The sequence below is a fragment of the Cherax quadricarinatus genome, chromosome 18 (genome assembly GCF_038502225.1).
Source record: "Cherax quadricarinatus isolate ZL_2023a chromosome 18, ASM3850222v1, whole genome shotgun sequence".
Taxonomy (NCBI): domain Eukaryota; kingdom Metazoa; phylum Arthropoda; class Malacostraca; order Decapoda; family Parastacidae; genus Cherax; species Cherax quadricarinatus.
In genome coordinates this window covers 14673489-14693538 of record NC_091309.1, presented here as the reverse complement: position 1 = coordinate 14693538, position 20050 = coordinate 14673489, and the positions used below count along the sequence as shown (strand labels likewise).

At 41.8% G+C, this 20050-nt stretch overlaps 1 protein-coding gene across 4 annotated transcripts in view; it reads right to left on the bottom strand.

Annotated features, from left to right (window-relative positions):
• The window catches only part of LOC128689408 (epidermal retinol dehydrogenase 2), a 90618-nt gene extending 74535 nt beyond the window's left edge, over positions 1-16083 (bottom strand). Inside the window, exon 1 of one of the 4 annotated variants that reach the window (XM_053777642.2) lies at positions 15817-16083. In XM_053777642.2, the coding sequence (XP_053633617.1) occupies positions 15817-15829 (13 nt within the window). In that variant the 5' untranslated portion in view covers positions 15830-16083. Of the gene's footprint in view, positions 1-11479; positions 11723-15816 lie in introns of those variants that run through there. The other 3 variants (XM_070086267.1, XM_070086266.1, XM_070086265.1) reach the window with 3 other exon arrangements.
• Positions 16084-20050: the final 3967 nt, after the last annotated feature.

Below are 20050 nucleotides of genomic sequence, written 5' to 3'. Positions count from 1 at the left end.
TATCTGCGAAGGCGATGATTAATGAGTTTTTCAAAGAGTTTTCCTAAAGTTTCGAGGAGGCTGATAGGGCGATAGTTTCTAGGGTCAGAGTGGTCTTTATTGGGTTTAGGAAGGAGGATAGCAGTAGCAGCTTTGAAGAGGCAAGGGAAGTATCCAGAGGCAAGGGAGGCATTGAGGAGGTTTGTGTAGGCAGTAATGATAGAGTCAGGAAGGTGTTTCAGGATAATATGGTTTAGGCCAGAGGCACCAGGAGCCTTTGGAGGAAGGTGTCTGAGGAGAGTTTTAATGTCTGTGTTGGTGAAAGGAGTGTCGAGTTCTTGGGAGGAGGTAAGAGTGTCTAGATGTATGTGGCTGTCTGGTGTTGTTTCTTGTGTGCAAATCTAAATGAAGTGACAGGATGGAGCTTTTTATAGCGCCAAGAGGTGAGACGTAGGCCACTAGGAGAGGTAAGATCTCAGATGTTGAGAGGTCAGGTCCCTCTCAAATCCAGCCGCTCTCACTACTGGAAGTTGTCGAGGTTGATTGCAGGTCTGTACCAAGATACCCTTGTGTTGCAGTGTCTGACAGATTGAACATTAAAATGGTATAAAATACCGACAGGTTGTTAGGTAAGACACATATGCAACAGTTAGGTATCTTTATTATGAAACGTTTCGCCTACACAGTAGGCTTCTTCAGTCAAGTACAGAAGAGTTGATAGAAGCAGAAGATACTTGAAGACGATGTAATCAGTCCATCACCCTTAAAGTTTTGAGGTGGTCAGTCCCTCAGTCTGGAGAAGAGCATTGTTCCATAGTATGGTTCTTTATCGTGGTCAACAGCCTCAAAAGATTTACTGAAGAAAGTTAATAAATTAGTTAGACAAGACCGGCCTCTTGTGAATCCATGCTGAGTATCATTAATCAAGCTATGCTTATCGAGATGGCTTCTTATAATCTCAGCTATAATTGACTCAAGTAATTTGCCTACAATTGAGGTCAGGCTTATTGGGCGGTAATTTGACGGTAACGACTTGTCCCCTGTTTTAAAAATAGGAATTACATTAGCCATCTTCCACATATCAGACACTACACCTGTTTGAAGAGATAAATTAAAAATATTAGTTAATGGTTCACAGAGTTCCATTTTGCATTCCTTAAGAACCCTTGAAAAAACCTCATCAGGACCCGGTGACTTATTTTGCTTCAGTCGGTCTATCTGCTTCACTACCATTTCACTAGTGACTATGATGTTACATAATTTATCTTCTGGCCCACTATAAAAATTAATTACCGGAATATTATTAGTGACTTCCTGTGTAAAAACCGAGAGAAAATAATTATTTAAAATCGAGCACATTTCATTCTCTTTGTCAGTAAGGTGCCCATAGTTATTTTTAAGGGGACCTATCTTATCTCTAACTTTTGTTCTATAGACCTGGAAAAAACTTTTTGGGTTAGTTTTAGAATCCCTAGCAACTTTAATTTCATAGTCCCTTTTAGCTTTTCTTATCTCCTTTTTAATGTCCCTCTTAATGTCAATATACTGATTCATAAGATGACCCTCGCCTCTTTTGATATGCCTATAAATTCCTTTCTTATGCCCTAGTAGATATTTCAGCCTATTATTCATCCATTTTGGGTCATTTCTATTTGATCTAATTTCTTTATAAGGGATAAACGTTCTTTGAGCAGCATGTAAAGTGTTCAGAAAACTGTCATATTGATAGCTCTCTTCGTTACCCCAGTCAACAGATGATAAGTGTTCTCTAAGCCCATCGTAATCTGCTAAGCGAAAATCTGGGACTGTTACTGAGTTATCCCTACTATCATACTTCCATTCAATGCTAAATGTAATTGATTTGTGGTCGCTAGCACCCAGTTCCTCTGAAACTTCTAAATTATTAACAAGGGATTCATTGTTTGCCAGAACTAAGTCAAGCAGGTTATTACCCCTTGTAGGTTCTGTCACAAACTGCTTCAAAAAACAATCCTGAACTACTTCTAAGAAGTCGTATGATTCTAAATTCCCAGTCAAGAAATTTCAATCAATATGACTAAAGTTAAAGTCTCCTAGAATTACTACATTATTGTGCCTTGTGGCCCTAACAATTTCCTCCCATAGTAGTCTCCCCTGGTCCCTATCTAAGTTTGGGGGACGGTATATCACACCTAAAATTAATTTTTCATGCCCCTCTGAAAATTCTATCCAAACAGACTCTGTATGTGTTACTTCAGACTTAATACCCGTTTTTATGCAACAGTTCAAGCGATCTCGGACATACAATGCCACGCCACCCCCCTTCCCGATACTTCTATCTACTTGGAACAATTTAAAACCCTGAATGTGACATTCTGCATGCATGTCCCGACTTTTTGAATTAAACCACGTCTCAGTAATGGCAAATATATCTATGTTACCTGCACTAGCAACTAGTCTCAACTCGTCCATCTTATTCCTAGCACTGCGACTATTTGTGTAATAAATATTTAAAGACCCTACTCTCTCTTTACCCTTCCTGCTCCTTTCTGTTATTCCACTAAACCTATTACTGTCCTTGTCAATTAGTGCCACTGGCTTTCCAATATCCACCTCATTTTGCCTATTACTAGTTCTCCTAGTACTCATATTACTACCCTGCGACTTCACAGTTTTCCCGCCAAAACCCATACCACTAACTATTCCTAGTTTAAAGACCTAACAGCTCCCTCCACTGCGTTGGCCAGTGCTCCCACCCCACACCTAGATAAGTGAACCCCATCCCTGGCATACATGTCATTTCTGCCATAGAAGAGGTCCCAGTTATCAATGAATGTTACCGCATTTTCCTTACAGTATTTGTCCAGCCAGCAATTGACACCAATTGCTCTGGACAACCATTCATTTCCAACTCCTCTCCTTGGCAAAATGCCACATACGACAGGTTTCCCACCCTTCCTCCTAATTATCTCTATTGCTGACCTATACCTGCTAATCAGGTCCTCACTCCTACGTCTGCCAACATCGTTGCCTCCAGCACTGAGACAGATAATAGGATTGCTCCCATTACCTCTCATGATGTCATCCAGACGGCTAACAATATCCTTCATCCCAGCCCCAGGAAAACACACTCTCTGCCTCCTACTCCTATCCTTCAAGAAGAATGCCCTATCCATGTACCTAATCTGGCTATCCCCAACAACAACAATGTTTTTACCTTCCTTGGCGTCGTCCGTCGTGATGCTCCGAGTAGTCGACTCACATTCGCCAGGTAGCATTACACCACTTGTAGAATTCGTCAAGACGACCATCACTACACAACCATCACTGCACAACATTCATCACTACACAACCATCACTACACAACATCCATCACTACACAACCATCACTACACAACCATCACTACACAACCATCACTACACAACATTCATTACACGACCATCACTACACAAAGCTCCAGGCGGACATCAACCAAATCTTTCAGTGGGCTGCAGAAAACAATATGAAGTTCAACGATGAGAAATTTCAATTACTCAGATATGGTAAACATGAGGAAATTAAATCTTCATCAGAGTACAAAACAAATTCTGGCCACAAAATAGAGCGAAACACCAACGTCAAAGACCTGGGAGTGATCATGTCGGAAGATCTCACCTTCAAGGACCATAACATTGTATCAATCGCATCTGCTAGAAAAATGACAGGATGGATAATGAGAACCTTCAAAACTAGGGAGGCCAAGCCCATGATGACACTCTTCAGGTCACTTGTTCTATCTAGGCTGGAATATTGTTGCACACTAACAGCACCTTTCAAGGCAGGTGAAATTGCCGATCTAGAAAATGTACAGAGAACTTTCACGGCACGCATAACGGAGATAAAACATCTCAGTTACTGGGAGCGCTTGAGGTTCCTAAACCTGTATTCCCTGGAACGCAGGATGGAGAGATACATGATTATATACACCTGGAAAATCCTAGAGGGACTAGTACCGAACTTGCACACGAAAATCACTCACTACGAAAGCAAAAGACTTGGCAGACGATGCACCATCCCCCCAATGAAAAGCAGGGGTGTCACTAGCACGTTAAGAGACCATACAATAAGTGTCAGGGGCCCGAGACTGTTCAACTGCCTCCCAGCACACATAAGGGGGATTACCAACAGACCCCTGGCAGTCTTCAAGCTGGCACTGGACAAGCACCTAAAGTCAGTTCCGGATCAGCCGGGCTGTGGCTCGTACGTTGGTTTGCGTGCAGCCAGCAGCAACAGCCTGGTTGATCAGGCTCTGATCCACCAGGAGGCCTGGTCACAGACCGGGCCGCGGGGGCGTTGACCCCCGGAACTCTCTCCAGGTAAACTCCAGGTAAACACAACCATCACTACACAACATCCATCAATCCATCAATACACAACCATCACTACACAACAACCATCACTACACAACATCCATCACTACACAACATCCATCACTACACAACATCCATCAATCCATCAATACACAACCATCACTACACGACAACCATCACTACACAACATCCATCACTACACAACATCCATCACTACACAACATCCATCAATCCATCAATACACAACCATCACTACACAACATCCATCACTACACAACATCCATCAATCCATCAATACACAACCATCACTACACAACAACCATCACTACACAACAACCATCACTACACAACAACCATCACTACACAACAACCATCACTACACAACAACCATCACTACACAACATCCATCACTACACAACAACCATCACTACACAACAACCATCACTACACAACAACCATCACTACACAACAACCATCACTACACAACAACCATCACTACAACAACACTACACCATCACTACACAACATCCATCACTACACAACAACCATCACTATACAGCACAACAACCATCACTAAGCAACACCACAACAACCATCACTACACAACAACCATCACTACACAACAACCATCACTACACAACAACCATCACTACACAACAACCATCACTACACAACAACCATCACTACACAACAACCATCACTACACAACATCCATCACTACACAACAACCATCACTACACAACAACCATCACTATCACTACACAACAACCATCACTACACAACAACCATCACTACACAACAACCATCACTACACACTACACGACAACCATCACTACACAACAACCATCACTACACAACAACCATCACTACACAACAACCATCACTACACAACAACCATCACTACACGACAACCATCACTACACAACAACCATCACTACACAACATCCATCAATCCATCAATACACAACCATCACTACACAACAACCATCACTACACAACAACCATCACTACACGACAACCATCACTACACAACAACCATCACTACACAACATCCATCAATCCATCACTACACAACAACCATCACACAACCATCACTACACAACAACCATCACTACACAACAACCATCACTACACAACAACCATCACTACACAACAACCATCACTACACAACAACCATCACTACACACTACACAACAACCATCACACACAACATCATCAATCTCAATACACAACAACCATCACTACACAACAACCATCACTACACAACAACCATCACACACAACAACCATACACAACAACCATCACTACACAACAACCATCACTACACAACAACCATCACTACACAACAACCATCACTACACAACAACCATCACTACACAACAACCATCACTACACAACAACCATCACTACACTACAACCATCACTACACAACAACCATCACTAACACACAACAACCATCACTAACACACAACAACCATCACGACACAACAACTATCACTACACAACAACCATCACTACACAACAACCATCACTACACAACAACCATCACTACACAACAACCATCACTACACAACAACCATCACTACACGACAACCATCACTACACAACAACCATCACTACACGACAACCATCACTACACAACAACCATCACTACACGACAACCATCACTACACAACAACCATCACTACACAAACCATCACTACACAACAACCATCACTACACAACAACCATCACTACACAACAACCATCACTACACAACAACCATCACTACACAACAACCATCACTACACAACAACCATCACTACACAACAACCATCACTACACAACAACCATCACTACACGACAACCATCACTACACAACAACCATCACTACACAACAACCATCACTACACGACAACCATCACTACACAACAACCATCACTACACAACAACCATCACTACACAACAACCATCACTACACAACAACCATCACTACACAACAACCATCACTACACAACATCCATCACTACACAACATCCATCACTACACAACAACCATCACTACACAACAACCATCACTACACAACAACCATCACTACACAACAACCATCACTACACGACAACCATCACTACACGACAACCATCACTACACGACAACCATCACTACACAACAACCATCACTACACAACAACCATCACTACACAACATCCATCACTACACAACAACCATCACTACACGACAACCATCACTACACGACAACCATCACTACACAACAACCATCACTACACGACAACCATCACTACACAACAACCATCACTACACAACATCCATCACTACACAACATCCATCACTACACAACAACCATCACTACACGACAACCATCACTACACGACAACCATCACTACACAACAACCATCACTACACGACAACCATCACTACACGACAACCATCACTACACAACAACCATCCTGGAGTTTACCTGGAGAGAGTTTCGGGGGTCAACGCCCCCGCGGCCCGGTCTGTGACCAGGCCTCCTGGTGGATCAGCGCCTGATCAACCAGGCTGTTGCTGCTGGCTGCACGCAAACCAACGTACGAGCCACAGCCCGGCTGATCAGGAACTGTCTTTAGGTGCTTGTCCAGTGCCAGCTTGAAGACTGCCAGGGGTCTGTTGGTAATCCCCCTTATGTGTGCTGGGAGGCAGTTGAACAGTCTCGGGCCCCTGACACTTATTGTATGGTCTCTTAACGTGCTAGTGACACCCCTGCTTTTCATTGGGGGGATGGTGCATCGTCTGCCAAGTCTTTTGCTTTCGTAGTGAGTGATTTTCGTGTGCAAGTTTGGTACTAGTCCCTCTAGGATTTTCCAGGTGTATATAATCATGTATCTCTCCCTCCTGCGTTCCAGGGAATACAGGTTTAGAAACCTCAAGCGCTCCCAGTAATTGAGGTGTTTTATCTCCGTTATGCGCGCCGTGAAAGTTCTCTGTACATTTTCTAGGTCGGCAATTTCACCTGCCTTGAAAGGTGCTGTTAGAGTGCAGCAATATTCCAGCCTAGATAGAACAAGTGACCTGAAGAGTGTCATCATGGGCTTGGCCTCCCTAGTTTTGAAGGTTCTCATTATCCATCCTGTCATTTTTCTAGCAGATGCGATTGATACAATGTTATGGTCCTTGAAGGTGAGATCCTCCGACATAATCACTCCTAGGTCTTTGACGTTGGTGTTTCGCTCTATTTTGTGGCCAGAATTTGTTTTGTACTCTGATGAAGATTTAATTTCCTCATGTTTACCATATCTGAGTAATTGAAATTTCTCATCGTTGAACTTCATATTGTTTTCTGCAGCCCACTGAAAGATTTGGTTGATGTCCGCCTGGAGCCTTGCAGTGTCTGCAATGGAAGACACTGTCATGCAGATTCGGGTGTCATCTGCAAAGGAAGACACGGTGCTGTGGCTGACATCCTTGTCTATGTCGGATATGAGGATGAGGAACAAGATGGGAGCTAGTACTGTGCCTTGTGGGACAGAGCTTGTCACCGTAGCTGCCTCGGACTTTACTCTGTTGACGACTACTCTCTGTGTTCTGTTAGTGAGGAAATTATAGATCCATCGACCGACTTTTCCTGTTATTCCTTTAGCGCGCATCACTACACAACATCCATCACTACACAACATCCATCACTACACGACAACCATCACTACACAACAACCATCACTACACAACATCCATCACTACACGACAACCATCACTACACGACAACCATCACTACACAACAACCATCACTACACAACATCCATCACTACACAACAACCATCACTACACGACAACCATCACTACACAACATCCATCACTACACAACATCCATCACTACACAACATCCATCACTACACAACATCCATCACTACACGACAACCATCACTACACAACATCCATCACTACACAACAACCATCACTACACGACAACCATCACTACACAACATCCATCACTACACAACATCCATCTCTACACAACATCCATCACTACACAACATTCATCAATCCATCAATACACAACCATCACTACACGACAACCATCACTACACAACAACCATCACTACACGACAACCATCACTACACAACAACCATCACTACACGACAACCATCACTACACAACAATCATCACTACACAACATTCATCACTTCACAACATCCATCAATCCATCAATACACAACCATCACTGCACAACAACCATCACTACAGAACATCCATCACTACACAACATCCATCAATCGATCAATACACAACCATCACTGCACAACAACCATCACTACAGAACATCCATCACTTCACAACATCCATCAATCCATCAATACACAACCATCACTACACAACAACCATCACTACACAACAACCATCACTACACGACAACCATCACTACACAACAACCATCACTACAGAACATCCATCACTTCACAACATCCATCAATCCATCAATACACAACCATCACTACACAACAACCATCACTACACAACAACCATCACTACACAACAACCATCACTACACGACAACCATCACTACACAACAACCATCACTACACAACAACCATCACTACACAATCACTACACATCATCACTACACAACAACCATCACTACTCAACATTCATCACTATCACAACACACCATCACTACACGACAACCATCACTACACAACAACCATCACTACACAACAACCATCACTACACAACAACCATCACTACACAACAACCATCACTACACAACAACCATCACTACACAACAACCATCACTACACAACAACCATCACTACACAACATCACATCACTACACAACAACCATCACTACACAACATCCATCACTACACAACAACCATCACTACACAACAACCATCACTACACAACATCCATCACTACACAACATCCATCACTACACAACAACCATCACTACACGACAACCATCACTACACAACAACAATCACTACACAACAACCATCACTACACAACAACCATCACTACACAACCATCACTGCACAACATTCATCACTACACAAGCATCACTACACATTCATCACTACACAACATCCATCACTACACAACATCCATCACTACACAACAACCATCACTACACAACATTCATCACTACACAAGCATCACTACACATCCATCACTACACAACAACCATCACTACACAACATCCATCACTACACGACAACCATCACTACACAACATCCATCACTACACAACAACCATCACTACACGACAACCATCACTACACAACAACCATCACTACACAACAACCATCACTACACAACAACCATCACTACACAACAACCATCACTACACAACAACCATCACTACACGACAACCATCACTACACAACAACCATCACTACACAACAACCATCACTACACAACAACCATCACTACTCAACATTCATCACTACACAATATCCATCACTTCACAACATCCATCACTTCACAACATCCATCACTACACAACCATCACTTCACAACATCCATCACTACACAACATCCATCAATCCATCAATACACAACCATCACTACACAACATCCATCACTACACAACATCCATCAATCCATCAATACACAGCCATCACTACACAACAACCATCACTACACAACAACCATCACTACACATTCATCACTACACAACATCCATCACTACACAACATTCATCACTACACAACATCCATCACTGCACAACCATCGCTGCACAACATTCATCACTACACAACCATCACTACACATTCACCACTACACAACATGTGCAAGAATGGTATATAATGCCGACAAGATGAAATTATGTAAAGTAAAAGGACAGAAGTGCAACTAATGTGACATTTATTGTGGCAACGTTTCGCTCTCCAGGAGCTTTATCAAGCCATTACAAACAATACATGGACACAGAGGGTATATAAAGGCTCAGAGTGAGGTGCAATACTAGTGAGGTAACATTTCGATGTTCACTAGTGGTAGTGGTAGTAGTAGTAGTGGTAGTGACAAAAGTAATACAATATGATACAGCAATTAATTCGTACAAGAGTAAAAGGATATAAAAGCTATTACTTGGGTAACATAAAAATAGGTTGGACAAATATAGACTGGAAAGAGGCAGCTTGTTTCAGTGTTCACTCTCTGTAATGTGCTTTGTGTAGTATAATAGGAGAGACTATGTGATGGCAGGGTTTACTGTTTTCAGGAGGATTCTTGCTAAGACTTCGGAGATGGTGAAGCTGCCGTTGTTTTGTTTAATTGTATTCGAAACAGCGATCAGTGCTGATTCGAGGCACTTGCGTCTGCGGAAATTAGTTTCTTTGATCACTAATTGGGCGTCTCTGAATTTCATGAGATGATTGGTGGAATTTCGGTGTTGTACACAGGCGTTGTTCAAGTTATCGTTCCTACATGCGTAAATGTGTTCATTGAGGCGGGTGTCGAGGTTTCTTGCTGTTTCACCTACGTAAATCTTGTCACAGCCTCCACAGGGTATAGTGTAAACTCCTGCATTGACTGGTTCGTGGTGCTTGGATTGTGTCCTGGTTAGATCCTTTATTGAAGTGCTAGAAGCGATGGCGACTCTGGTGTTAGCTTGTGAAAGTACTTTTGAACGTCAACAACCACAGCCTCTTTAAAAAAAAAAATCCTGGATTTTTTTTCCTAGAAATTCGCTAGACCAGATTTCCTGCCAAGCTATTCAGACACATTGGCTCAAGTTAAAGTCATTCATTAAATCTAAATTGTCATATCTTGATGCCGTAGCACTTTCTTCCCACAGAAGTTTACTGTTGATCAAATATGTACCTTTAAAATGTGGCTTCGGTTTAGATCACTGGTATCCACACTTTATAACCTTCATTTATTTCATGTCTTTCATTCTTTAACTCTATCAACAATTCAGTGTCAATGAAGAGCATAACAGACACGCATAATATAAAATTTAAAGGTAATCAGTATTCCAGCAACTTTTTTCATTATGTGAACATCATTAAACAGGTAAGACACATATGCAACAGTTATGTATCTTTATTTCTAAACGTTTCGGCTACACAGTAAGCTTCTTCATGAGTCGAGTACAGAAAAGTTGGTACAAGCGGAAGATATGTGAAGACAATGTAATCTTACCTAACAACCTGTCGGTATTTTATACCATTTTAATATTCATCATAGACACTTACCTGCAACAAATTCATCGGACAGATATCTTTTAATAAATCCTTGAGAGCGTGAATCAACAGCGGTAACATGATTTTCACGAAGACCTACACTCTGTTTTCTCCCATCTGATTTTTGTGTGTGCTCTTTTGCGTCTAGTTCGTTCACCTGGGTGCTCATCTCGCCTCTCTGCCACAAACTAAACTGATGACCTGACTTGGTTGAAGGACGTAAGCATATTAGGTTTATGCTGGGCTCTAGGAAGCATTCAATTAGTCCTTAATGAGTCAGTAATGTATGCTTTAGGGTAAGGGTGGAAGCATGAATCATACTGATGTTTGATGTGTGAGAGATGGTGGTAGCATAGACGAGTTGGATTACTGGATTTTTTACGTTCAGTAATCAGGATCATGAGATAGCGATATTTAAATGTCTGACATACATTTTAAATAGACGGAAAGATTAACTATTCCCGGGTAACTCATAATGTTAGATAGGGAGTATACACTGGAATAGGCTAAAGATAATGTAGATGCATATGGTGTATTGAAATACTAGCCACCCACATCTATACGACTGAATACAATTTCTTAATTCGGTAAATGACTTATGCTTGAAAATGACCAATTTCCATTTGGTCAACACGAGGTAGATGGAAGGGAGAGGCAAGTAACTTCTTTAAGCAACCAGATGTGTCTTACCTAACAACCAGATGTGATATATAAATGGTTATAAATTATTGTTGCGTATCATTTTGTTGGTAGTAGTTTATTCAAGAAACGGGACAAATTTCTCCAGGTAAGCCTTTGTCAAATTATGACCCTAGCTTGTTAAGTATCAACTGACTTACCGATGCTCTGTCTTACACTTTATATAATAACAGAGAATCACTAACGAGTTGGTTACTTGGGCTTACAGTCTAGCGACACACGAGGCTCATTAAGGCTGCATGCCATCTGTTCGCCATATTAATGGTATACATAAGCGATAAACAGATATGTAAAAACATGAGCAACAGTTAATTATCTTTACTGTCATGTGGAAGCCTACAACACCGATCTCCCCCCCCCCCACACCTTTTTTTGGAGTACGGGAGAACAAAGTTGGTTGAATTTTTAGTTATTGGTAAACAATGCCCAACATGAATAAATTACAAACATTTCACAAAGACAATAAGAAACTGCGAAGCTTTGACATGTAAATGACATAAATTGTACTCGCCTTGTATTTATTCTGATGAGTATCTCCCGTGTGTTCACTTTAAAAGTACATGTAAATTGGAGGCGTATATATTTCAGTATATGCAAGACTTGTACAGTGTAGGACTATATATTTTAGTATATATGCAAGACAAGCCACGGTACTTACATACATATATATATATATATATATATATATATATATATATATATATATATATATATATATATATATATAAACAGGTGTGTGTGTGTGTGTGTGTGTGTGTGTGTGTGTGTGTGTGTGTGTGTGTGTGTGTGTGTGTGTGTGTGTGTGTGTGTGTGTGTGTGTGTGTGTGACGAATTTTCAATAATTAAATGCCCTAAATATTGCAAACATGTTTATTTCCACCCATGAGGGTCAGTATCACGTAGCTTGAGGATCGTCTGCCACGCCACCTTAATCTATCTCAAAGATATTTAGCACAGCACGATTCGTGAGTTTCGTTGAACGTTCGGTGTTAAACTTTTCAATACATAATCTGTGGATGCTAACCGCTGTCACACCACCCATGTCACACCACCCATGTCACACTACCCATGTTACACCACCCATGTTAAACCACCCATGATACACCCCCATGTTACACCACCCATGTCACACCACCCATGTCACACCACCCATGTCACACCACCCATGTTAAACCACCCATGTTACACCCCCATGTTACACCACCCATGTCACACCACCCATGTCACACTACCCATGTTACACCACCCATGTTAAACCACCCATGTTACACCCCCATGTTACACCACCCATGTCACACCACCCATGTCACACCACCCATGTCACACCACCCATGTTAAACCGCCCATGTTACACCACCCATGTTACACCACCTATGTCACACCACCCATGTTACACCACCCATGTTACACCACCTATGTCACACCACCCATGTTACACCACCCATGTTACACCACCCATGTTACACCACCCATGTCACACCACCCATGTCACACCACCCATGTCACACCACCCATGTCACACCACCCATGTTACGCTACCCATATTACGCCACACATGCCTCGTGATAGCCACCGCCTCACTCCCTCCTGTTGTATCTTAATTCATTGGATACGATATACTCCAGTTATTATTAATTGATTGGAAAAACAGAGGTTAGCTCCAGTTCCTTGAATCAAGAGCCCGAATGAGCTACCGCTTATAGGACGAGCATGGGGTTCACAAATTATAGCCGAACAAATGCCAGAAAAAAGTCAAATATTTTTCTTTGGATTTTCTGATGGAGAGGTGTTTGTTTAGGCTTTTGTTACATAACATACACTTTTATTTGGTACTATTACCAAAACGCAATCTAGCAAAACAAAACCCACCTAAACCTACATAAAATAACCTAACTTAGCCTTACTCCGCCATCGGTAGATTTGTTTTTATTTACATTTGACCAAGTGCGTAACACGACTCAATAATAATAATAATCTTTATTTCTACAAGTACATATACAACGTATACAGGCCTAACTGACCTCAACGACATACTGCTACGTATATAGAAAGCCTGGTTATGCAGAGCATATCGGGTAAATTAGGACAATTTAGTCCCTAGATGGGATCCACGCCAGTCGACCAACACCCAGGTACCTATTTTGCTGGTGGTGAACAGGGACAACATGTATCATAAGGAAACAGGTCCTAATGTTTCTACCCGTACCGGGGATCGAACCACGAACCTCAGTGTGTCAACTGAGTGCGCTAACAATAGAGCTACGGTTAGTTAGTTTAATATATTTATTACGCACACCATCATACCCATCCTGTGGGCGGTAGTCAATACATTACTGTGGTACATAATGGGTCCAGGGACTGGACCCTAAAGTTTTGATAGATGGACAAGTAGATCTAATCACAATCATGACCAAGTTACAAAGTTAATGAACCATCTACACGTCCACACATGGTCATAATCATGAACAAATTACAAAGTAATGAGCCATTCACACGTCCACACCCGGTCACAACTGTAATGAGTTAATACTGCAAATAATAACTGGGTCACACACGCACACCCACACACAGGAGTGACCAGCGAAAAGGCGGGGCCAGGAGCTTTGAATCGACCCCTGCAACCACAACTAGGTAAGTACACATACACACGCGCGCGCGCACACACACAAACATGCACTAACACGGCGGGAGTAACAGCGTCATATATGGCTCGTAAATATTTAGTGTTTTTTTTTTTTGGGGGGGGGGGAGGAGGGGGCCCACTACGGGACACTAAATGTTCAGTGACTGACTCAGACGTTCTTCGCAACTAAAATAAATATAATATTTTCGCTAATATCTTCCAAAATAATAAATTACACAAAAAAGTGCTTACGAATTCTGCCGAGTAACTATAACTTTTTTTTTACAATGGTCTTGACGGCACACAGATATTTTAGGCTCGGTTGATAGCGCATTTCTCATATACTGTACTGAGTGTCCGTGGTTCGATTCCCGGCACGGGTGGAAACGTTGGGAATGTCTCCTTACTTTTGCTGTTTTTGTTCACCTAACAGTAAATAGGTACCTGGGTGTTAGCCAACTGTTATAGGTCGCATCCTGGGGAACAAAATTAAAGGACCCCAATGGAAATAAGACATACAGTCCCCGATGACGCATTGGGTTATCCTGGGTGGCCACCCCTCCTGGAATATATCTTCAAATAAAATCTTAACACGATAAAGTCACAAATATCCACAGGGGTCTAGTCAACCACACCACAGGATACCAGTTATTCGATTAATTATGCAAATCTTTTTATATATATTCTATTTGAAGTTATGTCCTCGAGTACTGTATACTTGAGGAATTAGAGATAAACCAGGAAGTTCTCTGTTGTATTGGAAGTTATCCCCCTTTGCAGGGCGTCAGTTCAACATGGTTCCAATGCGACCCGATTTACAACAAAATTATTATTATTATTATTATTATTATAAAAAAGAAGCGCTAAACCTACAAAAAACAGAAGTAACAACAAAACATAACTCCCTATCTCTGTCCTAATTCCAGTTTGATAGTCCCACGACGAGACCCGTGTTTCACTCTAATTATTAATAATTTCTACTTATTTTTTTTCAGTCATTCTTACATACTTTCAGTGTTTGTCTTACCTTTTATTAGCATAGTTGAATGAAGTGTGTACACTACAGTACGAGGCGCCAGTGACCAACTCTACACCACTAACACGGTATATACACCCAGAAGGTGTATATCTTACAATATTTATACACAGTTGTTTGATCTTTATTTTAGGAATTAAATCGTTAAAGTACACGTGAATATCAGCCTTACTGGCTCACACGCATACAATAGGCCTTTTAACTTTGTAAACTAAAGAACAACACATGTGACGGGACAGCACCGCCAAATATACTGCCCCTCACCTTACAGGTATGATAGTAACCCTGAAAACAAATAAATTTGCAGATTATTTATTTGGCGACAATGAAAAATAATTATTAATTGAATAAATGCTCTAGAATTACTTAAAATGCACTTTATATGTGTTTCCACTGTTAACTTTACAATGAGGCTTATTAAAGCTTAAGGCTTTAGCTGATGTAATATAAAACATGATTATATATAATAGTAGGTCGGGCTAAACAGGTTATGACGGAAATACTTTTAAAAATATCAGTATATTTAACCTATGCACCTTAGCTATTCCTAACTTTAAAATCTGTTAAAAACTGCTCTCACTGTGTTATTTAAGATTTAATACAAAAGTACTAAAAACTAGGGAAGCATTTCCTTGGCACACTTGTCCAGTTATATTACGGGATATCTAGGTAAGTATAATACACAAGTAGCCCGCACAGAAGAGCATGAAACATACAACGTTTTGGTCCGACTTGGACCATTAACTCGGTCCAAGTCGGATCGAAACGTCGTCATAAGTTTCATTCTCATATCTGTGAGTTATCTGTGTACTGTTCCAGTCATGGTATTGTGACTTTTTATTTCTTAGGTGAGTACAAGAGTTTGGTTTTTCGCGTTCTGCAAACGGAGGATTAAGCCTCAGCCACGTATTGCTCTAAATGACCCACATGGGTTTAGCGTTTAACATGAATTATTTTTTATTCCAGTTATATTACGTTAAATACGGTGTTTAGAGGCAGACGAATTTTGTACTTCATGCTACGTAATAAAGTATAACCCCTCAAGGAAGGTTCCTTGATGTTGGTGAGGGGCTCTTGATTTAGGGAATTAGATCTGTGCTCCAGTTCCCCGAATTAAGCCTGAATGCCTTCCACATCCCCCTCCAGGCGCTGTATAATCCGCCGGGTTTAGCGCTTCCCCCTTGATTATAATAATAATAATAATAAAGTATAACAGTACACCATCCTACGTAATGAGGGAGGACAGGAAAACCATCTTACGTGATAGAGTATAACAGGAAAACCATCTTACGTGATAGAGTATAACAGGAAAACCATCTTACGTGATAGAGTATAACAGGAAAACCATCTTACGTGATAGAGTATAACAGGAAAACCATCTTACGTGATAGAGTATAACAGGAAAACCATCTTACGTGATAGAGTATAACAGGAAAACTATCCTAAATGATAGAGTATAACAGGAAAACTATCCTACGTGATAGAGTATAACAGGAAGACGCCTGCGTGATAGTGTGTGACAGGGGAACCATACAGCATTGTGGAATGTGACAGGTAAACCATCCTGTGATGAAATATGACTGGAAACCACCCTGAACGATTGTTCCAGGAAAGCCAACCTGCATGATGAAGTGTGACTGAAGTCATCCTGTGCGATGGAGAGCGACAGGAAAATAATTTTGTGTAATGGAGCACTGCAATAAAACCATCATGTATGACAGTGTATGACTGAAAAACTATCTAGCGTGATTGAGTATGATAGGAAAACCATCCTGTGTGACGGATCATGACTGGAAAACCATTTTGTGGTGTAGTATGACTGAAAGTCGCCATGCGTGATGTAGTATGACAGGAAAACCATCATGCGTGATGGAGTATGACAGGGAATTCATCCTGTGTAATTATGACAAAAGAACTGTCCTGCGTCATTGAGTATGAGGGGAATACCATCCTCACAGAATATAATAATAATAATAATAATAATAATAATAATAATAATAATAATAATAATAATAATAATAATAATAATATATTTACTACAAGTACATGAACAAGGTATACAGGCCCAGCTGACATCAATGACATACTACTATATAGAAAGCCGGTTGTTATGCTGAGTATTTCAGGCAAATCAGGTCATTTTTGTCCCAGGATGCGACCCACACCAGTCGACTAACACCCAGGTACCCATTATTACTGATGGGTGAACACATGAGATTTAAGGAAGTATTCACAGCAGAGACAGGAAGGACTCTAGGAAGACAGGACAGAGGGGGACACCAACAGGGAATAGACCAACAAGTGCTGGACGATATGCACACAACTGAGGAGGAGGTGAAGAAGCTGCTAAGTGACCTTGATACCTCAAAGGCAATGGGACCGGACAACATTTCCCCGTGGGTCCTCAAGGAGGAAGTAGATATACTGTGTGTGCCTTAACCACAATCTTGAACACATATCCCTTGAAACTGGACAACTACCTGAGGTATGGAAGACCGCAAATGTAGTTCCCATTTTAAAAAAGGAGACAGAAAAGAGGCACTAAATTACAGACCAGTGTCACTGACGTGTATAGTATGCAAAGTCATGGAGATTATCAGGAGAGTGATGGAGCACCTGGAACGGAACAAGATTATAAATGACAACCAGCACGGATTCATGGAAGGCAAATCCTGTGTCACAAACCTTCTGGAGTTTTATGACAAAGTTATAGAAGTACGACACAAGAGAGAGGGGTGGGTTGATTGCATTTTCTTGGACTGCAAGAAGGCTTTCGACACAGTTCCTCACAAGCGACTACTGCAGAAACTAGAGGATCAGGCGCGTATAACAGGAAGGGCACTGCAATGGATCAGAGAATATCTGGCAGGGCGGCAACAACGAGTCATGGTACGGGATGAGGTATCACAGTGGGCACCTGTGACGAGCGGGGTCCCACAGGGGTAGGTCCTAGGACCGGTGCTATTTCTGGTATATGTGAATGACATGATGGAAGGGATGGACTCAGAGGTGTCCCTGTTCGCAGATGATGTGAAGTTAATGAGGAGAATTAAATCAGATGAGGACCAGGCTGGACACGTGGTCCAGCAACTGGCTTCTTGAATTCAACCCTGCCAAATGCAGTCATGAAGATCGGAGAAGGGCAAAGAATACCGCAGACAGAGTATTGATTAGGTGGCCAAGGACTGCAAACCTCGCTCAAGGAGAAAGATCTTGGGGTGACCATAACACCGAGCACGTCTCCGGATGCACACATCAACCAGATAACTGCTGCAGCATACGGGCGCCTGGCAAACCTGAGAATAGCGTTCTGATACCTTAGTAAGGAATCGTTCAAGACACTGTACACTGTGTACATCAGGTCCATGCTGGAGTATGCAGCACCAGTTTGGAACCCACACCTGGCCAAATACGTCAAGAAATTAGAGAAAGTGCAAAGGTTTGCAACAAGGCTAGTTCCGGAGCTCAGGGGTATGTCCTACGAAGAAAGATTGAGGTAAATCGGACTGACGACACTGGAGGACAGGAAGGTCAGGGGAGACATGATAACGACATACAAAATTACTGCGTGGAATATATAAGGTAGACAGAGACAGGTTGTTCCAGAGAGGGGACACAGAAACAAGGGATCACAATTGGAAGCTGAAGACTCAGTCGAGTCACAGGGATGTTAGGAAGTATTTCTTCAGTCACAGAGTAGTCAGGAAGTGGAATAGCCTAGCAAGTGATGTAGTGGAGGCAGGAACCATACATAGCTTTAAGACGAGGTATGACAAAGCTCTGGAAGCAGAGAGAGGACCTAGTAGCGATCAGTGAAGAGGCGGGGCCAGGAGCTGAGTCTCGACCCCTGCAACCACAATTAGGTGAGTACAGACAACTGGTGCAAGGAAACACGCCCAAGAAAGCAAAGTCATCAGACTAGTCGTCCGACTGATTTCCGTTGGGGTCCTATAATCATCTCCCCCAGGAGGCGACCCCCACACCAGTCGGTTAACACCTAGGTCTATCTACTTACTGCTAGGTAAACAGGACCAGTAGGTGGAAGGAAACGTGCCCAACGTTTCCAGCCCCGGTTCCCAGTGTGCGTGAGCTAATGCTCCTTCCAACTGAGCCATGAGCATTTATTATTATTATTATTATTATTATTATTATTATTATTATTATTGCTGCTGCTGCTGCTGCTGCTGCTGCTGTAGTATTCTAGCTTCGGTAATTAAGGAGATCT